Source organism: Perognathus longimembris, chromosome 3, assembly GCF_023159225.1.
Source record: "Perognathus longimembris pacificus isolate PPM17 chromosome 3, ASM2315922v1, whole genome shotgun sequence".
NCBI lineage: Eukaryota > Metazoa > Chordata > Mammalia > Rodentia > Heteromyidae > Perognathus > Perognathus longimembris.
This window is the reverse complement of record NC_063163.1, coordinates 25635174-25662009: the sequence shown is the minus strand read 5'-3', so window position 1 is coordinate 25662009 and position 26836 is coordinate 25635174. Positions and strand designations below refer to the sequence as shown.

Here is a 26836-nt window from a genome sequence, read left to right as displayed (position 1 = left end):
GGCTGTGAGTTTTTGAGCAATGATTTGCATTCTAAGACTGTGCTGCTTAGGAAAGTGCCCCTTGTTTTCCAATTCTAATGGATGCAGTGATATGCCAAACTTAGTTTTCCTTCTTTTCTCACTCACTTAGCTGTTCTGCTTATTAGGCATATTGGTGAAGTAAACTCCAGGAGGAAATCTGAGGTCCAACCTGCCTTACTACCAATCACAGGAAAGGGGAGGTCTTCCTTACCTGACTCCACCTCACTTCTTTGTCCAATTCTGTCTTCCTCACTCTTCTAATGTTTGTAACAGAATGCATCTTGATGAACATGCTGAATATGAATTTCTGTCTGTTTATTTTTGAAAGAATGATTCACTCCTGAATACTCTCAAGAAGACGTTCAATTAACTGAAGAAATCTAATTCTGTTTCTGCCTTTCCAACCCAATAAATCCCAAAAGATTTTAATAAAAAAACTAAATTTACTGGCTGGGAATATGGCCTAGTGGCAAAAGTGCTGGACTCACGTACATGAAGCCCTGGGTTCAATTCCCCAGCACCATATATAGAAAATGGCCAGAAGGGGCGCTGTGTCTCAAGTGCCAGAGTGCTAGCCTTGAGCAAAAAGAAGCCAGACACAGTGCTCAGGCCCAGGACTGACAAAATAAATAAATAAATAAATAAAATAAAATAAATTTAAGACCTAAACATGTTGAACAGTTACTTTGCCTCAATCTACAATTTCCTCACAGTCAATGCACTGACATTATTTTTGGAACACCTTAAATTTATACAATGCATTTTCTAATAACCTGTTTTTCCCCCTAACAATAGGTTGATTGTTGCATCTGTTTCCCCAATTAACTATCAAATGACTAAAATGAAGTAGCTAAGTGACATTTTCTCATCTCACAATATCAGATTTTCAAAGAAAAAATATTATAAAGAATACTATTTCATATCAAGTACAATGTTCATTTGTAAAGATTCTATTGTGCTTCCTGTTCTTTGCCTATAGAAATACACTCTAGAATGTAGAATGGAAGTGGCAGGTGGGTGTAGGTTCTCATATCTGTATGCTTGGAAGCTGGGAGGATGAGGCAGTTTGGTCACAATATCCTGCCAATCTGCTACATAGAGAGGTCCAGACCAGACAGAACTACATCATTTTTTCCCTCTGAACACAGCAGCAGAGTCAAGTAGGCATGAAGTCACTGTTGCGTATGCCAACTGAAAAACAATGTACAAACTTTTAATAGATATATTTTCTAATATTGATCTGCATTTGTTCAGGAGCCAAGAAAATAATGCATCTAGTGCAGACTCATCTACAACTATGACTACTCACTGAGCAATGTATGAAATGGACCGGCTTAAAAAAATTCAATCAGATTAGAATTAAAGCTCTTGCTAAGTACACTGTGAATATAGGTTGCATACTGTGCCAACAAGTCTGGAATATACTTTGCCCAGATTCAATAACTTTCAAAGCTTTTAATGTACACTCTGTAAGAAAATGTTGTGGTTCTCTTTAGGAATCCATTTTCATTAGGAATTTAAATGTAATGTCTGCTGATTTCTACTCAAGAGGTCAGGAACAGGAATATTCAAAGCTTTAGTAGAATCTCTATTTGTTTGATTTTCAAATATGTGCATGAACTTTCGAGTATATGTAATTCCTGTAAAAATTTTCCCATTTGATGATAAACATAAACTATAGTTGGTACACCTGTTGTACTAACTGTTTCACTATTTTAATATCCAGAACCAACTAAAATAATTTGACAACTTACACTGGGCCCTAAACTGTTATATAAATTCATGCAAAATTCTTCCTTCCCTATACTTCCACTTCTTCGCTCCAGGCTATCTGAAGCTATCTTAACTCTGCTACCCTCCCCAGGGACCATAGTGAGGGGAAACCTATTTGGTTGGTTAGGAACATGCTGAGAAAGGCTGGGAAGCCATGTGCTCATTGTTTCTCATGAGGGAAATGTGCTGGTCAGAGATTTGTGCCCATCTGGGAGATAAAATAATTCAGGAAAAATGAAATTTTCTTTTTACATTTTCTATGTGTTTTTATTATCTATCTATGTGAGACAATATATATCACATACAAATTTTATATACATACAGAATGAAATATATATGATTGTGTGTGTGTGTGTGTGTGTGTGTGTGTGTGTGTGTGTATGGACTAGGAGGTAGATAGATAGATGATACATAAAGATAAATGTTAAATCCAGTCAAACAACAGAGGAAAAAACCTGCTCCTTCAGGCTGCACCAGTATCTATGTTTCAGGAATGCTAAGTGGGAAAGAGAAAAATTACCTTCCACCAGTGCCATCACCCTCAAAACCTGCATCTTCTCTAATAGAAGCAGGAATCAGATTCTAATACCTTTACCTATTGCCAATGTGAGCTAACCTTCCTTCTTTCTAATGGTTGGCCGGGGACGAGGATCCATTCCTCAGCTACTGGTAACCATATGTTTTAAAGACATAATGCAAAGTAGTCCCAGCCACACCTAATTTCCCACTTTCTGTCATTGGGTCCCATTGATAAGCTGAGTCTCCAGCTTGGCCTGAAATCAAGTAGGTAGAGTTGGAGTGAGGTTTCCCCTTCCTCTGCTCTGTGTCATCAGGTACAGAAATATTTCTGCCTGTCTTATATCACTCATCTACTTCTGTGGGGCAAAGAATATGATGGCTTCTTACAAAACTAAGCATAGGATGACCACCCATCTCAACAACCTAGAAAGAACATAGAAATGAAAACTTATATCCATGTGAACAGAGTTATGTAACTGAAACTAGAGGTTTATTTATAGTAACCACAAAGTAAAAACAACTCAATGGACTTCAACAAGTAAGCTGGTATATAAAGCATATCCACTCTACTCAATAACATTCAAAGTTCAGCTAACTTATGAGACTTTCAATGGCATTTTGCTGTGCTTAAAAAGCCCATCTCAAAAAGACTCACATTTATGCCTCCATTTCTTTATGATTCTTTTGGCTGTCTGTGCTTATTTGCTTGGCTGGAGCTCTACTACTGGAGCCATGCCTTCAACGTGTATTTTTGCTGACATTTTTTGGACATTGAGTCTTACAGATTTTCCACCCACACTGGTATCAAGCTACAATTCTAGGGCCTTCTGAGTAGCTAGAATTACAGGTGTGAGCTACCAGTATTTCATACTGCTTATGTATTATTCTAAGAATATATATAACATGAGAGATCCTTGTGATATACTGTTTCATATTTTGTCTGTGGTGGTCAGAGTTGTGGTGTTGATAATGCCATTCTTAGAACTAAACACAGTCATATAAATGAAATTATATAGACAGGAGCCAGGGAATACAGTTCAGTGGCCAAATGTTAAGTTAAATCAACATAAGTTTGGGTGTCTATGTAAATTTCTTGGTTGTGATACTATAGCGTGTTTGTCCTAAGTGCTTCAGTGGGATTGAAAAACCAATGAAAAATTCATAGGACATCTTTGGGCCTGTACTATTTTTTATAATTTACTCTAATTGATAATTCTCTAGCTTTAAAAAATGTATCCATCAATTGATGAGCACAATCACTTTGCTTTCGTGGAGTCATAGGAAAACTTAACTCAATGGGAGCCCTGATCTCTTTATGAGTTTACCAAGGTGAGCTGGCAAGGCAAGGAGAGACTAGTTCCATTATCTTCTGCCAGCTTCCACATGTGTGGCAGAGGTGGCAATAGAATTTTTAATGACTAATTTTAATAACGAAGGAGAAAACATTTCAGTCCTTGTTTCTAAAGACTATTCAAAATATATTGCTGAGAGCAGGTGCACCTAATAAATAGAAAAGTGACACACATTATAGAAATAGATCAACTAACTTATCTTCATTTGTTGACTCATATAATACACAAAGCTTGTCATACAGCATGAATGAATGAGCAACGTATCTGAGAAAAGATTGGGAAAAAAAACAAAAAAAATGTAGCTTAAAGCTCTGAAGCCATTATGAAAAATACTCACTTTATCCAGAAGCTAATCTGATGGTAGTATTAGCTTCTCTTGTGATTTATTTACAAGATTTTGAATTCATATAACCCAGCATTTACTTATAGTGATTGCTTTAACTGTAAGGCTTTATTTACAAAAACATATCACTGTCTATTTACATTATCAACATTTTATAAATCTAAGTATGTTCAAACTCCTTTAATTTTATATACCTCCTTAATGTGATTACCTTAAGAATTTCCCCTACCATATTTTAAGTATCATTCTAAGCCTGGAAGCTCTCATATGCTAAATCTTAGTTTAAGAAAAATAAAACCAAAGCAGAAAAAGAAAGGAAAGAAAAGAAGCACAAAGATTCCTCCCAAATAATATGGGAATGAGGAAAATATTAAGAACATTCAAGCGAAGGAAATGACAGTAATGTTTAACATATTTTACCTCCCTTTAGAATTAGGTGTGATAAGAGTCAGATATGTCCATAATTTTAATTAGAAAGATGTAGTGTGACTTCTTTTCTGTCTGGATAGAAGAATTTATTTAGAATTTGGAATTAAGTTTACAAGGCTCAAGGGTTTTTCTTTCTTTGAAAGAAAATTTCCTTTTATAGAATGACTACAGGATTATTGTAGTATCTATATAGCTCACATCCAAACATCTTACCACACAGCAGAAACCACACTAATTATATTCTATAATGTGATGCTTATTCTCCCATATGGTGGTCCTTAAACTTAGTTGTTAGAATTCCTTGAATAATTTAAATATCCTGATGAAATGGCCCCAACTAGAGATTAACATTTCTTTGATACTTCAAAAAAAAAATCACTGAAAAATCTGAGTGGCCTTAGCTCATCCCTGTAATCCTAGCTACTCAAGAAAATGAGATATGAAGGTCATGGTTCAAACCCAGGCCTGTAAGGAAGTCCATGAGACTCTTATCTCCAATTAAGCACCCCAGATCTGGGAATTAAACTGTGGCTGTAATGGTAGAGGGCTAGACTTGAGACAAAAATCTCAGGGACAGTGTCCAAGCCCTAGGACACCCCCCCACTACTAAAAGCATATTTCATATTGACAAAATGCCTTATTGACATGTACTCTAGCATGACATAATTAGATTTCTCAGGGAATTTGACTTAAGACATGAAAGAGAAAATGACTGGCTTACTTCTATGGACTGGGTTATCTTCCTGAATGAAAAGGTAAACAGAAGCATCTACATAATGAGTTGAGAGTCAGACTCACTTAGCAAATCAGAAAGGTGAAGGTAGAAGTCATGACCAGCTGACTTCCTGACTTGCTATCTCATGTATATCCCTTTCCTATCTAACCAATTCCTTTTGTAGAACTTTGTTTTCCTTACAATAATGAGAGGTCTTAATGGATCCAGCTCTTCAATTCAACCTCTCCAACTTGTTGCCACAACTTACCATGTCACTCATTACCTTTAAATCTGTCATTTAATTCTTTATGTTTGAATTATGTTAGGACTTTATTATTTTACAGATAACTAAGTATTAAATACTGCATACTGCATACTTATCATCTATTTTCCATATATGTCCTAAGTCTCTTAAATTCTAGCACTATTTTTGCCCATGACTAATTAGCTATTACCTTTTGGTAGTTCATGATCAATACTAAGAAGAATGCTGTGGCTGAAATAAATGAAAAAATTACATAAAAAGAATGACTGATAGGAATTTAAAATAGACAGTTAAATATCTAACTTGTATCAATTCCTACCTAATCAAAGTAGGAAATGGATCATAGGAGAACTACTATCTAGTGGAAATGTGCCCAGGCTAACACTTAACAGTGGTTTAGTGACTGTAGAGAACATGTCCAATGAATCTTCTAGAAATTGATAGCAAATTCTGACATTGGGATAAAAAATGCTTTCAACTTCAATCTTCACAGCATCTAACACATTGCTTTGTGCAGTAGAAAATCGTTATTAATAAATATGCTTAACTTGATCTATGGGGATTTATCCCACTATTATATCCTAGTCATGCATATTAAGGATAAAGTCAAAACCCACATGTTGGAAAATTAATACTTTTTACATTTTCACTTTCAATAATATTTTTTAATTCTACTAATATGTCTACTCCCTGTATTTCGGCATTGCAATCTGTAGAATTTATATTGCTACATACTTTCTTCCAGTTACAAATGACTTTTCAGACAAAAATTTTAACCAAAGCAAATGGGAAAACGTACATTTCCCCTGAATTCCACTGAGATTTTGTGATGTTCTGATACAAGCCTTACTGATATAAACACAAAATGACAGAAGACAAAAATGTGTTTATAATGGTCAGATAAACATTTTATGTTTTTATTAAACAAGTATCATAATTAGTTTGTATGCTGTTTCAAGAATTCACTGTAGGGCTGGGGATATGGCCTAGTGGCAAGAGTGCTTTCCTCGTATACATGAGGCCCTGGGTTCGATTCCCCCAGTACCACATATACAGAAAATGGCCAGAAGTGGCGCTGTGGCTCAAGTGGCAGAGTGCTAGCCTTGAGCAAGAAGAAGCCAGGGACAGTGCTCAGGCCCTGAGTCCAAGCCCCAGGACTGGCCAAAAAAAAAAAAAAAAAAAAAAAGAATTCACTGTAATAACTTATCCAAACAGAAAAGAAACTCATATTTCATTCTCATGAGAATATTTAGAATATTCACAAAAATAGCAACCTACTATTTCTGCAAATGTTGCATTTTAGTTTGATTAAAATGTTTATATAATATTAAAGATATTTTAATTTCAAATTACTGGAGGCATTTTCCTCAATAATAGAATCAAAAGCAAAACACTGAGAGTTACAAATGTACACTCTTATAGATATGGGAATAATATATTTTGTTCCATCAACATGTCTACTTTACATTATTCAGCACAAAGCTTTGTGAAATAAGAATCATGGGAATATAAGAATATAAAGGAAAAAGGTACAAATAACAGCTTCATAAACTGTGAAATGTACATAAATAAATCATGTATATGGGGGCAGTTTGCTTAGCTGGCAAGAAACAAAATATGGAAAATCTGCTTGTTAAACAATAACTACAGAGTATGCTTTTATGATGTTTTTCACCAGAGTAATTCATATTAGAGATAGAAGCAGTTGCATGTTAAATAAAATCATTGAGCATTGTTTCCTTCCCATTGCAAATAGCTGACTTATGTTGTTTTTAGATGCCTCCCATTAGAAAGTAAATATTCCTTCAATGTTCTGCATTTCACGAAAATTTAATAAAGACAAAGTATAAATAAAGTCACAGGGAGATTTCAGACATTTTTATTAGGAGATTGTTGAAAAGAAAAAGAAAATTAAATACAATAACAGTAAATGTGGTTCTCACATTGAAACCAGGCTCAAATAACTAGGCTACCATAGAAAAATTTCCAATTCTTGCATTATGATGTAAAAACAGATTTTTGTACAGATTTTGTACAACAAAATTCGTAATAACCTTTTATCATTTTTAGAAAACTTTAAATATATAGATAAAAATAGACAATTTTCATAGGTCCTACATGAAGATGCGTATGTTCTATTCCAAGGGGCTTGCATAGAGCGCAAATGTGGTTATAATATAGAACAACTAGACATTAATATTTGTAGGATTACAAAAGCATGGAAACCATAAAATGGGCGCAATTTTACTTATTTATGCCAAACATAAATTTCTAAACCAACTAGTTTAACTAAAAGAAAAAAGGGAGGGGAGGATTAAGTTACAGACTTACAATTACATTTTGTGAATTGTAATATTTACAACAGGTTAGTAAAGAGTCTCTCTTAACATACAGCTGACAGCATTTTTATTTAATCCTTGCTAAAATTTCCTTTTAATGTTGAACCAGACACTAAAGCATTCTCAAAAGTCTTGAAAGTATGAATTTCAAAATTATTTAACCCCACATAACAGAACTCTATGCCAGGAGGAGAGCAAAGGCTGATTCTGACAATACGTAAGTTGTAGGCTTCTTCAAAAAATGTTTCAAAAAATGTGTGATTCCAAAGCTTGCCTCAAGTCCATCCAATCTTAAAGGTTATTGTTATCTTTTAAAGACTGCATATGGGAAACCCAACAAACAAAAATGAGCAGAACTAGGAACACAATATCTTTGCTCAAATAAAGAAGGATGATTATGGAACAACTTATACTTAGAAAAACCAATTTTCTACAAAGCATTTACGAACATTATTTTAAAGGAAAATATTTCTTCTCCCTTGTAAGCAAGCTAAAAAAGGATTTGTACACATAACCTGCTCATTGTATTCAAATGATGGACTAAACTGTTTAATAGTTTGTTACATCAAAGGTTTATGGTCTGGCATGTCAAGGAAGACCTAAAAAGTGTAAAAAGCTTAGTGCCAGAGTATATGTCATTTTTTTTCTTAACCAAGTAATTATTACCTAATCAGTAAACTCTTTAAACATTTTTGTCTAGCTTTCTTAGACACTTAAGAATTTGTTGTTTTATAGAAATAAATAATGTTAGCATCATAAAAGCTTAAGATTAGAGAAAATCATATGCGGGAGAGTAACAGTACTGATTGATACCAGTCATTAAAGGTGGAGCTGAAGATGTATTTAAAAAAGAGAGTGAGCGAGCCAGAGAGAGAGAAAGAGAGAAAGAGAGAGAGAGAACATAACTAGCGCATAATAAGCATCATTTGCAGCTTTACTTCCAGTTATCTGCACAAAAGTGAAAACACATACGTTTAACTTTCAAAAAGACAGTGAAAATAACACAAAGCTACCCACCCCTGTGTGGGGGGTGGGAGCACAGCACAGTTCAACTTTATCACTCAGGGTTACATTGGTATTCGACCGATACAACACAGGTTTGTTAAGTTTTGTTTCTTTGTTTAGCAACATTAACATAATATGACATTAACATATAAAAATATTTCTGGCGTTGGGATTAACAGGTCAGCCACAATCCATTCTCAACAGTGCAGTCTGCAGCACTGACTAGGGATTGGTATACAAATAAATGTGGCTGACAGAGTTGTCCCTCATGTCACCAGAAGATTAAGATCTCATTCGTTAATACTGTGACTCCAGACAAATATTTACATGCCTGCATGCGTTAAAACCAGAAAGAATTCTTCCTGACCAACAGGGTGACAAAAACATATTTTCTAAAATTGTCATTTTCCTAAACTCTAGTATACTACTGCATACATAATACCTTCCTCGTGTGTTTTATGTTTATATACTGTACATGTGACCAGCAGTTTGAGTAGGAAGAAACATTATTATTTTTAATCCTATATACCACTACCAGTTTGGAATGAAAACATGTTACAATTAGAGATATATACGTGTTTCTTTTTTTAATTTTTAAGTAAAAGAGACCATTGATGAAACCTTTTGGCTTATAGTCAATGCTTCTTTTCAGATAAGCAAAATGTGTAATTCACTGAGTTATTACCATCCATTTGTTTGGTCTTTTGGAAAAAAATTCAGGAGAAAATCCACAAATCCAAGTTTAAAATTGAATGTAACAGCATATTACTCTTTTTTTTTCTTTTCATAATCCTCAATGTCCCTTACAAGTTCATTTCCACATGTTCTTGATGGTGCTGTGGGACATAATTCTGTAAGTCTAGGTGACCACTGCTATAAGAGTCTGTCAATGTGCTCAAAAACAGAATTTTCAGAAGAGAGAAATGATTCATTCCATTTAAAAAAAGGCTAGGTCTTAGTCAAACCTGCCTTTAACTGTGTATACAAGTGTCCAGCAGCAAAGTTGCAGATACTAAGCGTAAGAAGTTCAATACTTGTACATTTACAAACATTCGCAGGTCTCTGGTATGAATCACAGGCAAAATCAATGGAGGAAACTGTTTCGTGTTTGTAGAGTACTTAACTGTTAAAGAACATTACTACACAAAATGGAGGGAGTTTCCTTAAAGGGTTTTAGTTTTTTCTGGACTATCCAATGACGAATGTCTGACTGCAAAGTTCTTTGAAAGAACTTGATTTCTTCGACCGGATAGATTCAGTACATGACAGTAGTCTTCAAATACAGTCTCCCATCTAAAAATAAATAATAAAGATAATTAATGACATAGCCTTGGGTGCATATTGGCAGCAATAAAAATACATAGCTCAATATAAAACTTGTGGTTTTCATTTCAGTTTCACTAACTTGGGAAGAAATAGTGTTACATATCCTGAAAATTAATTTCATAATTACATTGGGTTTATATGATCAGTAAGAATACAACACTTTTAGTTCTCATAAATATATATTTGCTATTTTGGTATCAGTTCCAGAGCACTCATAAAATAGATAAGAGTATTTGTGTGTGTGTGTTACTGATATGCAAAACTTTTCCATTTCTGTGGAATGACAATTACTTCCTTCCAAGCTAGCAGAACCAAATTTTCTGTGAAGGCATTCAGGTGTGTCTACCTCAGGAAAGACTGAGCCTCACCTTACTCTTCAGCAGTGTTGTTAAGTATGCCATGTAATGTAACTATTGTGCATATTTGTTACTCCTTAGATGGAAACCACCAAGGTTATTTCATCACTTTCAATGAACTATATAGCTTTTCCTTTTAGAAATGAAACTAGCCCAGCAAGTATATGTCAAGATGTTCATCTATGACGCTCCTTTATCAGTAGAAAAAGAGCCCCACAACTATTTGAAAAAATAGAAAGAAACCAAATCTTGAACACATTGAATAAACTGAATGTAGCAAAAATAAGGAAAGGGTAATTTTAAATCCAATGTAAAACCTTAAACAAAACATAAGCCTATTTCCCAAATAGTATGTTCCAACCATCTCCTATTGAATGGTGTGGCTTAAAGTTGGCAAGTCTTTGTGTAAATCATACCTACACTTTATCTACAAGAGAGGGAAGAATGATCAGGGGAAAAAAGTTTTCTAAATTCTTTTGTTATAGGAAAGTTCTGAATTCTAAGTTTGCACAAATGCTTCAGGAGATACACAGAGTGTGATGAACTATGTTCTCTGGACCCCTAACTAGGGTGTGTCATTAATACTGAACATTGCTATAATTTTACCAGTAATTATAGCCCTATTAAATAAAATAAGTTTTCTATGTCAAATATTAATCAAATATCCAAAATAAAACAACATAACTTAAATGAAAATATATTTCTAAATATAGATATAATGTATTCTATAGCATAAATTTTTTTATCATAATTTGATTTATTTCTGTTAGCTCATTTGGTTACACCTACCTACCCTATTAAACACACAACTATACCTTTTTACCTACATACTAAAGTAGTTTCAACTTAGTGGAAGTTTCAGCAACTTAATTTGTAAATCAACCTAAGGTTGACACCAGTATAACAAAAAGTTTAGGGGCTGGGGATATAGCCTAGTGGCAAGAGTGCCTGCCTCGGATACACGAGGCCCTAGGTTCGATTCCCCAGCACCACATATACAGAAAACGGCCAGAAGCGGCGCTGTGGCTCAAGTGGCAGAGTGCTAGCCTTGAGCAGGAAGAAGCCAGGGACAGTGCTCAGGCCCTGAGTCCAAGGCCCAGGACTGGCCAAAAAAAAAAAAAAAAAAGTTTAGTCTTTCATAAATTTAATTGTCATCTGGCTGAAAATTACTAATTTTAAAAGTTCTCTTTTTCTAATAATTGCTACTCCATTGAGTAACATACTTTTGTTTGTTTTCATTTTTTCTTTGTGTCAGTCATTGAGCTACAACTTAGGGCCTGGACACTAGATCAAGGCTAGCACTCTACCATTTTGAGCCACAACTCCACTTCCAGTTTTCTAGTAGTTAATTGGAGATATGAGTCTCACAGACTTTACTGCTGGTGTTGACTCTGAACCACAGTTCTCATATCTCAGCCTCCCGAGTAGCTTGTATTACAGGCATGAGCCACCAGTGCCCAGCTGAATAATATATGTTTTTACATTTTTGATGTAAGACAGGCCTAGAGAGACAAAGGATGCATTATTCCTCTTATCTGTGATATCTAAAATTAGTTTATAAATTTGTAAGGAAACACTTGAGTTGCTATACAAATGTGTTAACTGAAATATAGTAGATTCAGAAAAGAACTCAAAGGGTATAATTCCTTAGAAGAGCTAACACATAATCCAAAAAATAAACACCAAGAATCATGTACTCACTAAACCACAAAATGGGAGTGGAATCAAGGGGAGAGGCAGGCAAACTAAGACAGGAAGAAGTGAGAATATAATCATAAGATTTAATGAATATGCTACAAATTAAGAAAATTGAGAGATTGAGTTTGGTGGGATAAAGGAGAATGGCAAAGAAAAAGGTGACGATGATCATTAAAAGCTGTATTGAATGACAAATTCTTTGTACAACTATTTATAGATAATAACAAAGATAATAATAAGAAACTATACAAGAAATGGATGAGTCAGAGTACTAATATTTGTATGTAAGCTTTCTAAATTTTAGTTGCTTAGTTAATTTGTCCCTGCTAAAATCACTTCTCAGTTTCCCTCAAATTCATATTCCACTAGGAGAAATCTTTCACATACTACACAAAGAAGTAATATTTGCACAACAATTAACATATAAGAATTTACCATGAATTTTTGAAATCTGCAAATTAAAATAAATTAAAGCACTTAAAAATACTTTCCTAATTTTCTGTGCATTCCAGTATTCAAGGAGGAAGGAATCTGGGAGAAAACCGTGGATACATAAAAACAATCCAGTAAGGATCAGATTAGTGTTTATAACATCCACATTTACTATACTAGCCAAATTCTACACCAAATTTCAAAGGTTATATGTAAGTTAGTGGTAATTTTCCTCTCCAGTCTTCATCTCTGACCTTTTTCCCCATTTTGCAAACCTGCATTTTTCTTTCTGTATCATGTGGTATACCAAGTTTTCTACTATATTGGGGTATTCAGCCAGTTTTAACTTTTAGATGTCTAGATAATATTGGATACTGATGACTCATGCCACCAACAATATAAGCTACTCAGAAGATTGAGATGTAAGGATAAGGGTTTGAAGCCAGCCCAGGTGGGAAAGATCTCTGACATTCTTGTCTCCAAAAATCTGGAAGTAGAGCTGTGGCTCAAGTGGTAGTGCACCAGCTTTGAGCAAAAATGCTAAGGGACATCATCCATATACTGAGTTCATGAGTTCAAGCTCCTCCAGTAATGCAGTGTGTGAGCCTTTGAGTTCATGAGAACACCCCTCCCCACCACACACACACACACACACACACACACACACACACACACACACACACACACACACAGCAGGGAAAAGCAGGAGTACACTTTGCCTCTCTTTATGATCAAGGAAATTAGCCATAAGCAAAATAATTATTTTAGCTAATATTTTCCAAGCACCTATTGTGTTCAAGATACTTTATAGATTTTTAGCTGTAAATATACCAAACACTAACAGAAGAAAAGTTACTTTTAGTGCCTTTCCTAAATAAAATTGCACAGGCTAAAAAATGATTAAGTACCTTTTGTATTTTTACATAACTGGCAAATGGTGGTACAGGAATGTGATATTTGTGTGAATACAAATGTGTCCATTTCCTTTGATCACTTTCCCTCTAACTGTGCAACTAGAGAAAAGTCAATGTTTCTGATTTCAACTCACTGCTTCATGGACCTGAACCTTGCTGGGTTCCCAGGGGTAACTCTGCTTTTGGTCTGTATGGACTCAATGGAAACACTTGAAAATCAGAACTAGAATTCTTATATTCTAGTTTCAGGGGGAAAAAAGCTTCCTTTGACACTGTGATTATTTGCTTTTGTAAGGGAGGTTGATATGACAGGAAAGTCATGAACCTCAACTTTGTGGGAGTACTTAATTAAAAAGTCGGTTCTAATTAAAAGCAGTTGGGAGTAAGGTTTGAGTGAAACTATTTAAATTACAAATTCCTGATAGTTTCAAGTTCATTGTGATTTGATTCTTACAGCCATAATTTGGTGTATAAGAAAGAATCCAAATCACTGAATAGTTTGTCACAGGTGTGAAATTTTGTATGCCATGAGAGATTATTATGCAGATTTGGAACTACAGATCTACAATGAAGAAACATTTTAAGATTCTTTGTAAAATATGATCTCAGCATGACATTTTGCTTTGTTTTATCTTGCTTTTTCCTCTTTTAATATTTAATGCTATGATGAGTATTATTACTCTCAGGACCTTATATTTGTCAGGAAATTGCTCCATTGCTGATGTGTATCTTTTGTCCAATCTCAGGTCTTAACACACTTGGAACTATTCAATCAGAACCACGACACATATAGAATCTACATTTTTTATTGTTGACTGAGAAGGAAAAAATGAAGAGTCTATAACAAAATCTCTATTTTTTTGTGTATTCACATCAGTCTAATTTGGGGGCTTATTTTGAAATGTTATATTCTGCAGTCATTGATAATATCTAAAGCTTGGAGAAAGAATTAGTGTGTCCTTTATTCCACCTATAAAAGCTAGTGTATTAAATGACCCAATCACTACTTCAGAAACTATGAGTTGGAATTAGTGTGAATTCCATTGTAGATCATTATTTTAAATTAGAGGATAACATAGAAACTAATTGCAACAATTTTACGTTGCTTAGTTGGGTAATATGAAGCATCCAATTCATCACTGTGTGAAAATAATGTCATATCATTAACAAGAGAGTATGATCATTAAAAGCATCACAAAATATACAAGATAAACAGTATATTTTTAGTAGAACTCCCTTGGAGACATGTAGATGAATTTCTTACTTACATTTTCTTTGAATACAGTACTCAATAAATCAAATTTTCAGTTGGGAAGTAGTTTCATTAAAGATGATAACTATTTACTCAAAACTTAAATCCAGACACCTGTACTCCAGTGAAAGTGGCAACTTTCACACAACAGTTGTTCAGGCACAGCCTCACTACTGAAGATTTGAGGGAAAACATTAACACAGCACAAGGTAAAGATACAAGAGCTTACATCTAGAAAGCTTAACATTTACTCAGAGAATATGAGGTTCATGTAAAATATGGTAGCCCTGAACCTCTCTCAACATAATACCTTAGTCATGTGAAGCAAAGAAAATCAAAACAAGTGATGAAAACAAATGTTAATGATTCATGTGATATTTGAAAAGACAAGGAAAGGAAGTCAAAATAAAAAGCAAACAAACAGGAACAGATGGGAAGGATCTTTGTCAAGTCATAACCTCTCTTCTAAAACCCCCAAAGGAAGAAGCTAATTAAAGAAAATATTGTTTCTTGCTTTTTTTAATCATTTTATATTTAGAGCGAGAACATTCTGCTACTGTTAAAGCAAAGAAGCAGCGACACAAAGTCTACATTGCACATAAGAAATAGTTTGAGAGACTGATGTGCAGTGCAAACCCATTTATAAGAAGATACTGAGTAAACATCATTTCATGAAATACAGATAATAACTGTCCAAGTGATTCCCAGATGTTTGAATGCTAATGTATTCAAGATTGTGTTTATATATAATTAAAAATAAAAATAAAAAGCTGCAGTATACCTTAATTATGTTATTGTGATTTAGGTATCTGTTTTTGTTTGTTTGTGTTTCCTTGTGCTAGCACCAGGGTTAAACTCATGTCGTTGTAGTCTCAAGATACTTTCTTGCCTATGACTGGCATTCTACCACATCTTCAAGCTGACATTTTGCTAGTCATCATAAGTTTGGTTTTGACAAATATAGTGGAGAAAAGCTCTCATTTGTATGAAAGAACTTTGTGCCATGTACTAGACTCTAATAGAAAGCATAAAGTTGCAAGGAGAAATTTGAACTTTAACAATTTGCGGCAGGCAGAACTAAGCTTTGGAATTATGGACCTAAAAGGGACCCTCACAGTGCAAGCTGATCTGTCACAAAAGTCTTTCTAGATGTGAAATTGAACAGAGAGATAAGCCATGAAAGCTGAGAAGGCAATGAGAGATTTGCAAATGGAGATAATGAATCTTCTCCAAGTTGCACTTGTTTTAGTCACTAAGCCTTAGACAACATGCATTACCTGGATGATCATATGCATTTACAATATCACAGTGTATCTTTCAAGTGACATTCTTGTCAGTGTCTTAAAGAAAAATCCCTTTGCATAATTTTCAGGATCAACACTGTTGATGCCATTGGTGGATCAAAAGGAATTTATTTTCAAACAGAAGATGCTCCAATTTCTCAGGGTATTAAAAATATTTTATGTAGAACAATCTTTCCCAATTAAGTGAAAATATGTGTCTATGTGTTTATACCTGTTCAATAGCTGTATGTTCTTATAAACCTATCAAAATTATCACAACAAAGTACGATTGATAAACACTGAAGCTGGTGTTTGTCTATGTATCCTATAATAGGTAATTCTGTATTTCATGTGGAAAGCACTCTGACAAAATATTTTCATCCTGAGTAACTTGTCTACACACATGTAGACAAAATTTAGAGCCTATGTATGATATTACTAAAACCTAAGTATAGTTATCGCCAATTATCATAGGTCCATAGGTATTTACTGTACCAACAAACTCAGTGTTTCATATGTTAGAGCAATTACCCAGTCTGAGTAACTTCCTTTATAGCATAAGACCTTGTGTATTTATTTCAAGCACACTGAGCTTTGCTAGTATCTGAGAAATGCTCTATACTCTATCCATTCATCCATCCATCCATCCATCCATCCCTCATGTAAGACACCAGTGGCTCATGCCTTATATATGTCCTAGCTACTCAAGAGGCTGAAATCTGAGAATCATGGTTTGAAGCCAGCCTGGGATGAAAAGTCCCCATGAGACTCTTACCTCTAATTAACCACCAGAAAACTGTAAGTAGTGCTTTGGCTCAAAATGGTAGAGTGCTAAGCTTGAGCAAAAAGATCTTAGGGATAGCACTCCAGGCCCTGAATTCAAGCCCCAGGACCAACAACAACAACAACAAAAAAAAACAACAAACCCAAACAAACAAAAAAAGCAAGCACAAAATGAGTGAAAGGGAACATTATATGTCTCTGGAGATTATAACATGAGACTATCATAATTTCACACTAGTAATATACTGGTTTAGAATACATGACTTGGGTTTAGTCATGAGAAAACAGACTATGCAAAAAACGAAAGAAAGATTTGATTAAAACAATGGATAGTATCACTTAAAATTCTAATTTTCAAATTTTTATAAGGCTAAAAAATATTCAAGACTAAAGATATTAAAGAGAAATGTCAAGTTAACATAGTATATATTCCTACTTTATAGCCAATAATGAAGGAAAACAAATATGTTAAAGTACATTATTGGGTCAAATGACAAAAGTGGAATTTGGATGTCATATTAAATAAATGTATTGGGTCAATAAGATACTGCTAGTTCTTCCTGAAATTAAAATGGATGAGCATCCAAGGTGAAGAAGGTTTATATACATCTTACTTTCATAACTTTCATAAAGAATTAGCTAGAAAAAATAAGAAACATGGAGAAATACTAATAAATAAATCTAGGTAAAAGTTATACGACAGTTTTTATATTGCTTCTGATCTCATCTGTATGTCAGGATTTTTTTCAATACAAATACTGTTTCATTTTAGACTTAATTTTAATTTGAAACAGATGAAATTGCACATATAATGTAGCACAATACAATATGTTACTATGTGCATGTATTTTATAATGTTCATATCAGACTAAACCTATCTATATCCTCAGATATTTATTATTTCTTTATCTTGAAAACCAATTGTCATATCTAAAATAGTTTACCTTGGTGAAATAAAAGTTCAATATATTAGCAATGTCTTATTACTAATTATCTTGGCAATTAAATGGACAGAATTCCCATGATAAATATGTTATCTGGTTGGCTAGCAAGATTTTTATAAGTCATATTCATGTATTAAAAAGTAAAGAATTGGTTAGTAATTTTTCTTAATAGAATTTTCAAAAGAAACTACTTACTGGGATGAGAGAGACATAAGCTTGATTCTGGTCTATTGGCCCATCATGTTTTAATGGTAAATTTATAATCGTAAAGTTTATGAAGTCTGTTTAAGTCTATTACCTGTTACTTAGTTAGAACTGTATATGCTAATCAGCGTGTTACCATGAGAAAATTATTTCTTTATGAACTTTGTTTAAAACAGTTAAGTTTTTTAAGTTTATCAAACACGAGAGTGAAAAACAGAAGATAGGGCTTTTTAAAGTACTACATTGTTAATGAAAATAAAGAAAAATCATATTTGCAGTAGGTTTTTTTTGGTAAAGTATTTGTGTGTGCGTGTGTGTTCTAATTAAGCCATCATTAGGAGAAGCTAGATGCCATCAGAGTGGTTAATGTAGCAGCAAGTGAAAATGGGATAGTTTGCACTTAGGTTACCTTGTCCTGATTGGAAGGTGAGACCTCCCTACTTCAGCAAAGTGAAGCAAAATGAAACTGCTCATTACTTTCTCCATTCTTATATTTCTGTCTGAGTAAAAGACTAAGAAACAGGGATGGGATAAATAAGGAAATCTGAACCTGGATAATGGATATTTTTTTGCTTACAATGATACATAGAAGAAAAATTATTTCTTGCCTAATAAAATACAATACTAAAGAGAAGGAAAGTGGAATTTTAAATGAAGTCTTTGTATTCTCTCAGAACCCCAAAAGACAGGCAAAACCCTGAGAATACGCTGAGTTTTCAGAATATATTTTTTAGCTCTAGGAAAGGTAACAAGAGCGACAATTAGCATTTGAAAGGTAGCATTTGAAAGCTTAGTTATATTCTTTAAAATTTGTAGGAATAAAAAGTCATCTTTAAAAATTTAGCATTTTTTCTGTCATATAGGATATCTGATTTGGTCATTTTAATGAAAGTTATATTTATTTAGTGAAATAATTGTGAGTAAATAAAGTTTGAAATCTCTAGAGCCATATTTAGCATATTTACAGAGTGATGAACAGTATTGTGTCTAGGGCTAAACTTGACCAATGATAGGAAATTTGCAGTGAAAACATTTTCTAATTTTTGTTTTATGTAACAGAATTTCAATAAGAGAAATGATTTTTCTAGGGAATGACTTTTCTTTATATATGCTGTTTAGACAGCATGTGGGTGAGAATAATCACATGCTATTCCAGAATTTGAAGAGGTAGTCTTCTGTGCACTCAACTTCAAAGTTCACAAATAAGTTATGAAATCAAAAGCTGTTCAGGTTATACTAGAGAACACACTAGCAAACACGTTAGAAAGAATGCCAGTAGAAGGATCAAATCTAAAGAAAAAGTATGAGAATCAGTACAGAACTTGCTCTGGATTTCAGTCCAGAAAAAGTTACTCAGGCAAATTTTGCCAAAGATGACATTAGTACCAAGACTACCAAAGATATCTGGTAAACCTTTAGATAGTTTCTGGGTACATTAAATATTTGAACTATGTAATTTCTCTTATTGTAGTCTCACCTAGTAACTTAACCTTATTTTCTGCATACTCTCCTGAGTAGGCATCTTATAAATAGCCAGTAAGTTCTGACCAGTATAATCACATCTGTTTCCAAACAGTTTAGGTTATATTTAGTAACTCAATTTTAATGCAATGAATATGGCCAAAATGTTGGAATGTTACTTCAAAATCAGGGTTTTCAAAGACTGTAACTTCTGCTTTGCTAGCCTACTGACTCTCTCCTGAGGTCTTTTAACTTCCTCATCTGATGCTGCAGGATGCTGGGTGGTGAGCTTCCCAGAGGATAGTCTTTGGTGGCAGAGTTGATGATATGTCTATCCAATGACCAGCAAAGAACTGATGGTCTGGGTTGGACATTTTTGAGGATAGGAGACCTGCCAGCCCCATGAGTGAGCTTGTCAATGGAGCCTGTATAAACCAATCTGAGCTGAGAGCAGGTCCTGCTGACATCTATAGCAGCCTGAGGAGGACTACAACCAAGCAAAAAATCCAAATAAGCCATTCTTACAAAAACTTATGTTCACTTTGAAAAAAAATATTTGATTGAAACTTACAGGTTTTACAAATGTTTTATTTGCTTTGTTTTGCTTTTTGAGATAGGGCAAGAGGGATCTCACTGTGTATGTAGGACATGTTCACCTTCAATTCCCTGTGTAGCCCTGAGTGCTGGGATGAAAACTGTACAAGTAATTTGGTTAAGCTTTGAAGTTTTGAGGTAATTTGCTGTATAGCATCATAAGAAACAACTTGATGGTCAAAGTTATAAGTAAATATTTCAGTTATTGTGGCTACCACAGCTAATGAATCTGGTTTTCCCACCTTTTGAAACAAAGAACAGATTGAAAACCTAACTTCAAGCCATGTGAAAGTTGTCCCAAGAAATTTCATGCCATTCAGATAGACAGCAAGGCTAATCTAGAGGATTATTTCATCTTTGTCACAATTATTGACTCGCCAAAAGAGGAAAAGTTATTCTAGATCTATCCATTAAAAATAATCTAAAAAGACACTACACTGAACAGAAAACAAGACAAGCTAATTACTGATCTTCAGAAATTTTGATTCAGTGATAGAGCAGCTTTGAATCAAAATTTATTCAATCGTATGTTTTACATTTTAAACTGTTATTTACATGCTTTCTACTTTTATATACATGCTTTCTAAGCAAAGAGACTGAATCTCTCCCAAATTAATCATAAAAATATCAACAAACTGGCCACAAATAGTAACTAAGACACTAAATGCTTTCTAAATGGAAAGTAATGGAAAAACACCAAATATGCTATGACAAAAATATGTGATGCTAATGGATAGTGTTGGCTTTTACAAATTACCTCTGTAGAAACAAAGAAATTCAGGAAATCAGGAAATATTCTAAGCTCTGTAGACTTTTTTTTTTGCCAGTCCTGGGGCTTGGACTCAGTGCCTGAGCACTGTCCCTGGCTTCTTTTTGCTCAAGGCTAGCACTCTGCCACTTGAGCCAGAGTGCCACTTCTGTCCGTTTCCTGTATATGTGGTACTGGGGAATTGAACCCAGGGCTTCATGTATACAAGGTAAGCACTCTTTGCCACTAGGCTGTATCCCCAGCCCTGTAGACTTTTAATTTACTTGAGTTCTACTTTGTTCTCAGTATATATTAAATTCCATTGAGATGGCCAAATTTCTTTATAATCTCAAAAACAAACACAAAACTTTCCAACTAAATATTTAAAGTATCTTATAATAAATGTTCATACATTTAAGAAGAACATAAATGCTGATATATGTATATTTCATGCCCACTGTGAAATTCTGCCATGGGTGATATTAACTTAGGCCACCATTTCCATTAAAATTTCCATTAAAATAGCTTGTAGCTGTGGTTACTGTCAGTATTGCTTTATTTTCCCATCACAAGCAATTGTGACATGAATAAAATTAACTTCAGTCATCATGTAGACCATTATATCTCGAATTAAGGTTAGATTTTAAGAAGTATTATTAATTTGAGGAACACGTTAAAACTGCATCACAACCATTTTAAATAAAAAATCTTTATTTTCCTGCAATAAGATCTCTGTATGACTCCTTTTTTTTTTTTGCTTTTTTTCTTTTCTTATTTCTTGTCAAAGTGATGTACAGAGAGGTTACAGTTTCATACGTTAAGCATTGGATACGTTTCTTGTACTGTTTGTTACCTCCTCCCTCATTCCCTTTATAGGACAATGCACAGTTGCACTTAGATACTTTCAAAATTTTCAAGCAAAACTACTTACTAAATAAACAAGCCTCTCATATCCACTGGGCAGATTTCAGTTCTATTGTTCTTTATTATAGAAATGTACTTGGATAGCTATAAGAATAGTGCCTCTTAACTCTTGTATACCAATTCTTTCCCATTTACCTATCAAAGTGTTTGTATGAAGATCACTTATCAGTCATCTTGCTTCCGTTCTTCACTAACCCAGGACTCTAAAAAAACTCTTCAAATTCTATAGCTCTAAATTCATACTTGATGAGTCTTTTTCATAAAAGCTTCAGTAGTGAACATATTGAGAAATGATGCTGTTCCTGATGCTAAAAGTAGACTGTAGCACCAATATTCTTTGGGTATAATACACACTTAAGAACGCTATTGCATGATCATTTTTCCTGTGTTTACTTATTGCAAAGAATAACTGTATGTTTTACTTTCCCTTCATAAGAATGCATTACGTACTTCAAATGATTGCAAAGAATATCTAAGCATCAAGGGAAAAAGCTTACAATGAGAATAAATTATTCGTGCTTTTTTGTTTATGGCTCAATTCGATGTAGTTTGATTACTTGAAAGGGCCGATATCCAACATATTGTCATAAGAAACAACATTATGAAAAATACATGTCTCTTAATGCAAGAGTTGAAATTGACAGTTTGTCATAGATGAAATCTGCAGAATCAACACAGTTACTAAATAAATAAGTCAAAATATGAATTATCTAACACCTTACTATGTATTTTTGTAATTTACTATTCTAATTTCATGGACACAAACTGGCAGTAAACATTTTGGTCTCAATATTTTCAGGGACAAAATTTTATCCTTCTTTTCCAACTATCATGGAAAATGCTGTGTTATACTTCATTATTTTTAAGCAAATGTTAGACCATATAATTACATACAAAATAGTATAAAATATAAGATGTATTAAATCTTAGCCACTTGAAGATTCTTTGCATCTCAGTGTTGCATTTGTTGCTCTTCTTATGAGGTCTTTTCTTCAGGAAAAGTTGGAGTGAGAAATGATTTCAGTCTCAAGATAATGGATAGTGTCTCTGTTTTTATTTATTTATTTTTATTATTTTCCAGGCCTGGGGCTTGAACTCTGGGCCTAAGCATCTATTTTTAAGGTAAAGGAGTTTCCTTCAATGGTGTCCAAAGTATTATGTCTTGTTTGTACCTCCCCTTTAAATTCCAACTTCATTTCCCTTCAGGTACTGCTACAACTCCACCTAAATGCATCATTCACAAAAGTCATATGAAATACCCTAGCACCAAGCCCCAAACTTTACTGTAACCTGGAACTTTTTCCTAGATTACCACCCACTGCTTTCCTTTTACTTTTCTAAGTTCTACAAAGTGGCTTAGTCCTGTTTTAAATGTTTGTTCCCAGTCTATTTCTAACTTTTTTTTAAATTTAATTTTATTGTCAAGGTGATGTACAGTGGGGTTACAGTTACATATGTAAAGTAGTGAGCACATTTCTTGTCAAACTTCTTACCTCCCCTCTCCTTTTCTCTCACTTTTCCTCCGCCCTAATCCCATCCCCCTGATAAGTTGTACAGATAGTTTACAATGTATTGTCTAAATATCACTAAATATCACTGGTGCAATGATTTACCTTTTATCCTTTGTCTTACCATTTTGATGTTCACCTTTGCTTCCCTAATTCAGATAAACTCATATACAATACCCAGTTTACCAAAATCAAATACAGTGACAACAGGGGCTAAATCATAGGGAAGAAAAATACAAGAAAAAATAATTTCACATAATATATCAAAATAACAACAACAATGAAAAACCTATTGGAGTTCATTTCGCTTAGCATCATCTTATATCAGTTTGATAATAAAAATTTGAAAAAATAAAAAAATGGCCAAATGAAAGCAAAAAAAAATGATCATTTGTACATAGCTATTGAGCTATTGTGATCCTCTCCTAGGACTACCTTAGATATACACTAACCATTACAAATAAGGGAAAACATAAATTCTAGTCTGTACCTCATCAAAACATGAGCTCATATTATTTATTTTCTGAATTAACAACATATATTATAGTTCCCTTTTTGCTTTGTAGTGTTATCTCCTATAATGAAAATGTTTCTTAGGATTTAATATGTTAGTTATAAATTTAACATAAATAGGAGTAACCATGTTTTAATTTTAATATTTATAGATCTATCTAGTTATATCCTCAGAATCAACTGTAATATAGATTTATTTGATATATTTTAAAAGATATTGATAGTATAACTTCCCCAAAGTTCTAGACTTACAGATTTTTAATAAGTTACTCTATCAATCGTCTACCCAGAACGAAGTATTTTTCGTGCTCTGAGATCACTTTGTTGACATTGCATGGAAGCATGGAATCGAGTCTTCATTTATTAAAAGAGATGCTTAGTTTTTTTATATGTTTTTTTGGGAGGGATATAAAAACTTTTGATTTCAAGATTTTTTTCTCTATGAAATAAATGTTTGGTTTCAGATGAATGCTACTGTTAAGCTGGAAATGGAGTTTTAGAAAAATTTCAAATGAAGAACATATCAACCATAATAGATTTTATATGTGAACATCTATATTTGTTAAAATTAATTCTGTACTTTATGATTAAATATTTCTTTTTTTTTTTTCAGTCCTGAGGCTTGAACTCTGGGCCTGCGCACTGTCCCTGAGCTTACTATGCTCAAAGCTACACTCTACCATCTGAGCCACCGCACCACTTCCAGATTTTTCTGTTTATATGGTACTAAGGAATTAAAGTCAGGGCTTCATGCATGTGATTCAAGGATTTTAACACTAAGCTACATTCCCAGCCAAATATTTCATATTTTTATGTAAATAAAAATTAGACTTCCAGGCCTACTCCTGACAATCTCATCCCTCATAGCTATGTTGACAGGAATCAACTAAATTTGTAGATTATTAGAATTATTAGGGTTTAATAACTCTTAGCTTTTTAATTATTCAGGAAAGATATAATTATGCAGCACGAGGATATATAGCATTTGATAAAGTGATTGGGCTACAACAAAGAATTAGTTAAGAATTTGTGAAATTCTTTCCATCAGATAATGTTCATTTTAACTTTGGTCCAAGTCTTCAGTGCTCTTTAAATGAGGGCATGGAAACTTTGGTATTATATGCATTAGAAAGTATGATAATCATTTTTCACAGAGGCCATTAATCTTTTTTCCTCAAACATTTCACAAAATCATTCACAGAATGACCTCCCAATAGCAGACTGACAGTTATTTTGAACAAGGGTTCATGACAGTCTATGTTATATTATGTTCCAAAATGTAGTGAAGGTTTCATGTTAGTTACCGTATTTATGGGAGATCCAGGAAGAAAGACCAAAAGGAAAATTGCTTAGAGGAAAGAAATGAGAACATTAATTCTAATGATTCACAATAACTTAACATCATGGCTTTGGAACTCCTACAACTTTATAATGTATCTAAATACTTCTTGTATTTACTAGCATAATCATATGAAAATGCACACCTCTAGATGGTGGTGGACAGATTGCTAAGAGAAAACAAGTATGGAAAAAAATAAAAATTATGTTGTATAATTCATGTGAAAAAGGAATAACTCCAAATAGTAGAGACAATAATGAATACAGCTTGATCACACTATTTGGTTTCAAACTACAATATCTACACTATCAAGCTAAAATATTTGACACAGCACCACACTAGTAAAACATAAAAAGACACATTGACCAATGGAACAGAATAGAGAGCTCTGAAGTTAACCCATGAATGTATGGCCAATTGATTTGCAACAACACTATCAGAGACAATGTCTCCATTAAATGGTGTTAGGAAAATTGCCTTTGCAGTTTCCAACAAGGGAAATTAAAACTTGATTCCACATCTTGTACAAAAATCAGCTCAAAATAGGTTAAACAGTGGCTACAGTATATGATTTTGGTACACTGGGTATTGTATATATGCCTAACTGTACCACTTTTGCACAACGCCATGTCAACAAAATTTAATTATTAAAAAAATTGAAAAAAACGTAAACAGAAGGGAAACAATTGTAAAATTACAGTTAAAAAAACAAGAAAGAAAATACAAAAAAGTATGCCATTTTTGATGAGTAATTGATTTGACAGGAATCTCTCTAAGAGAGATGTAAGTGGTGAACTAATGGTTAAACAAGGAATGTAACTAGATAAACATAAGCTAAAACCACCACGAGATATTATTGTATAATAGTCAGAGTATGTTCAACCCAAAAGACAAAAAGATAGAAAGAGCTGAGAATATGTAGGAAAGGAAACACTTTCATAGTGTTTATAAGATTTTAAATTAGGGAAGCCATTAGGGATACAGCCAAATTCAAATAGTCAAGTAGGAAAATAATTGGAGTTGTTCACAAAACTAAAAATGCTAAGCAAAGCTCACTAATCAAAGCTGAAACTAAACTAAACAACCAAAAGCCAGAAGTAGAGCTATGGTTCAAGTGGAAGAGTGCTATCTTTGACCGCAATAACTCAAGGAATGCCCTCAGTACCTGAATTCAAGGTGCAGGACTGACAATAAATAAAATAAATCACAAAAATAAAATTTGATACTATATAGTTATATCTTGGCTAAGCCACTAGTCCATATTACTCATAAATTATAAATTCTGTCAAAAGCAAATTAAAATATTTATTATTTTCAAGTCTACCATAAACAAACCTAAACACGCATTGGACACATGACATATTGCCAAAGTTGCATGCATACTTATTTCCTAATATTTCTTGTTAACGCACTGTAACTACTTAAAAACAAAATGGCTTCAAATTATGAAATTAAATCATTACTCTTTTTGGACTATATGTTTGTAGCACTAAGAGAGTAGTTGGAAAGGTTTTTGAATTTCCTTTGCTGTATAAAAATAGCATGCAATTTAGCCTACTGTGCTGATAGAATTCACAGTCTTTTTCTGAATTGTTGGGTTTAAATAAATGCTGGTGTTCTAATTTTCTCACAAAGGAATCGAATTACACATTGAAATATTACTCAAAACAAGCAACCAAGAATTGGCTTTGAGATCCAAGCAGGCAATTACTCACTGATCTAAGTATTTACACTCTAATTTAGGAAATTAATTCTTACGGGCTTCCTAGAAACGAAAAAACAAAAATTGGCTATAC

General features: G+C 33.6%; 1 protein-coding gene across 1 annotated transcript in view; it reads right to left on the bottom strand.

The window, feature by feature from the left end:
* Nucleotides 1-7280: 7280 nt before the first annotated feature.
* The window catches only part of Dach1 (dachshund family transcription factor 1), a 368365-nt gene continuing 348809 nt past the window's right edge, over nt 7281-26836 (bottom strand). The window contains exon 11 of the mRNA XM_048341257.1: nt 7281-10054. Within this exon, the coding sequence (XP_048197214.1) occupies nt 10017-10054 (38 nt within the window). The 3' untranslated portion in view covers nt 7281-10016. The remainder of the gene's footprint in view (nt 10055-26836) is intronic.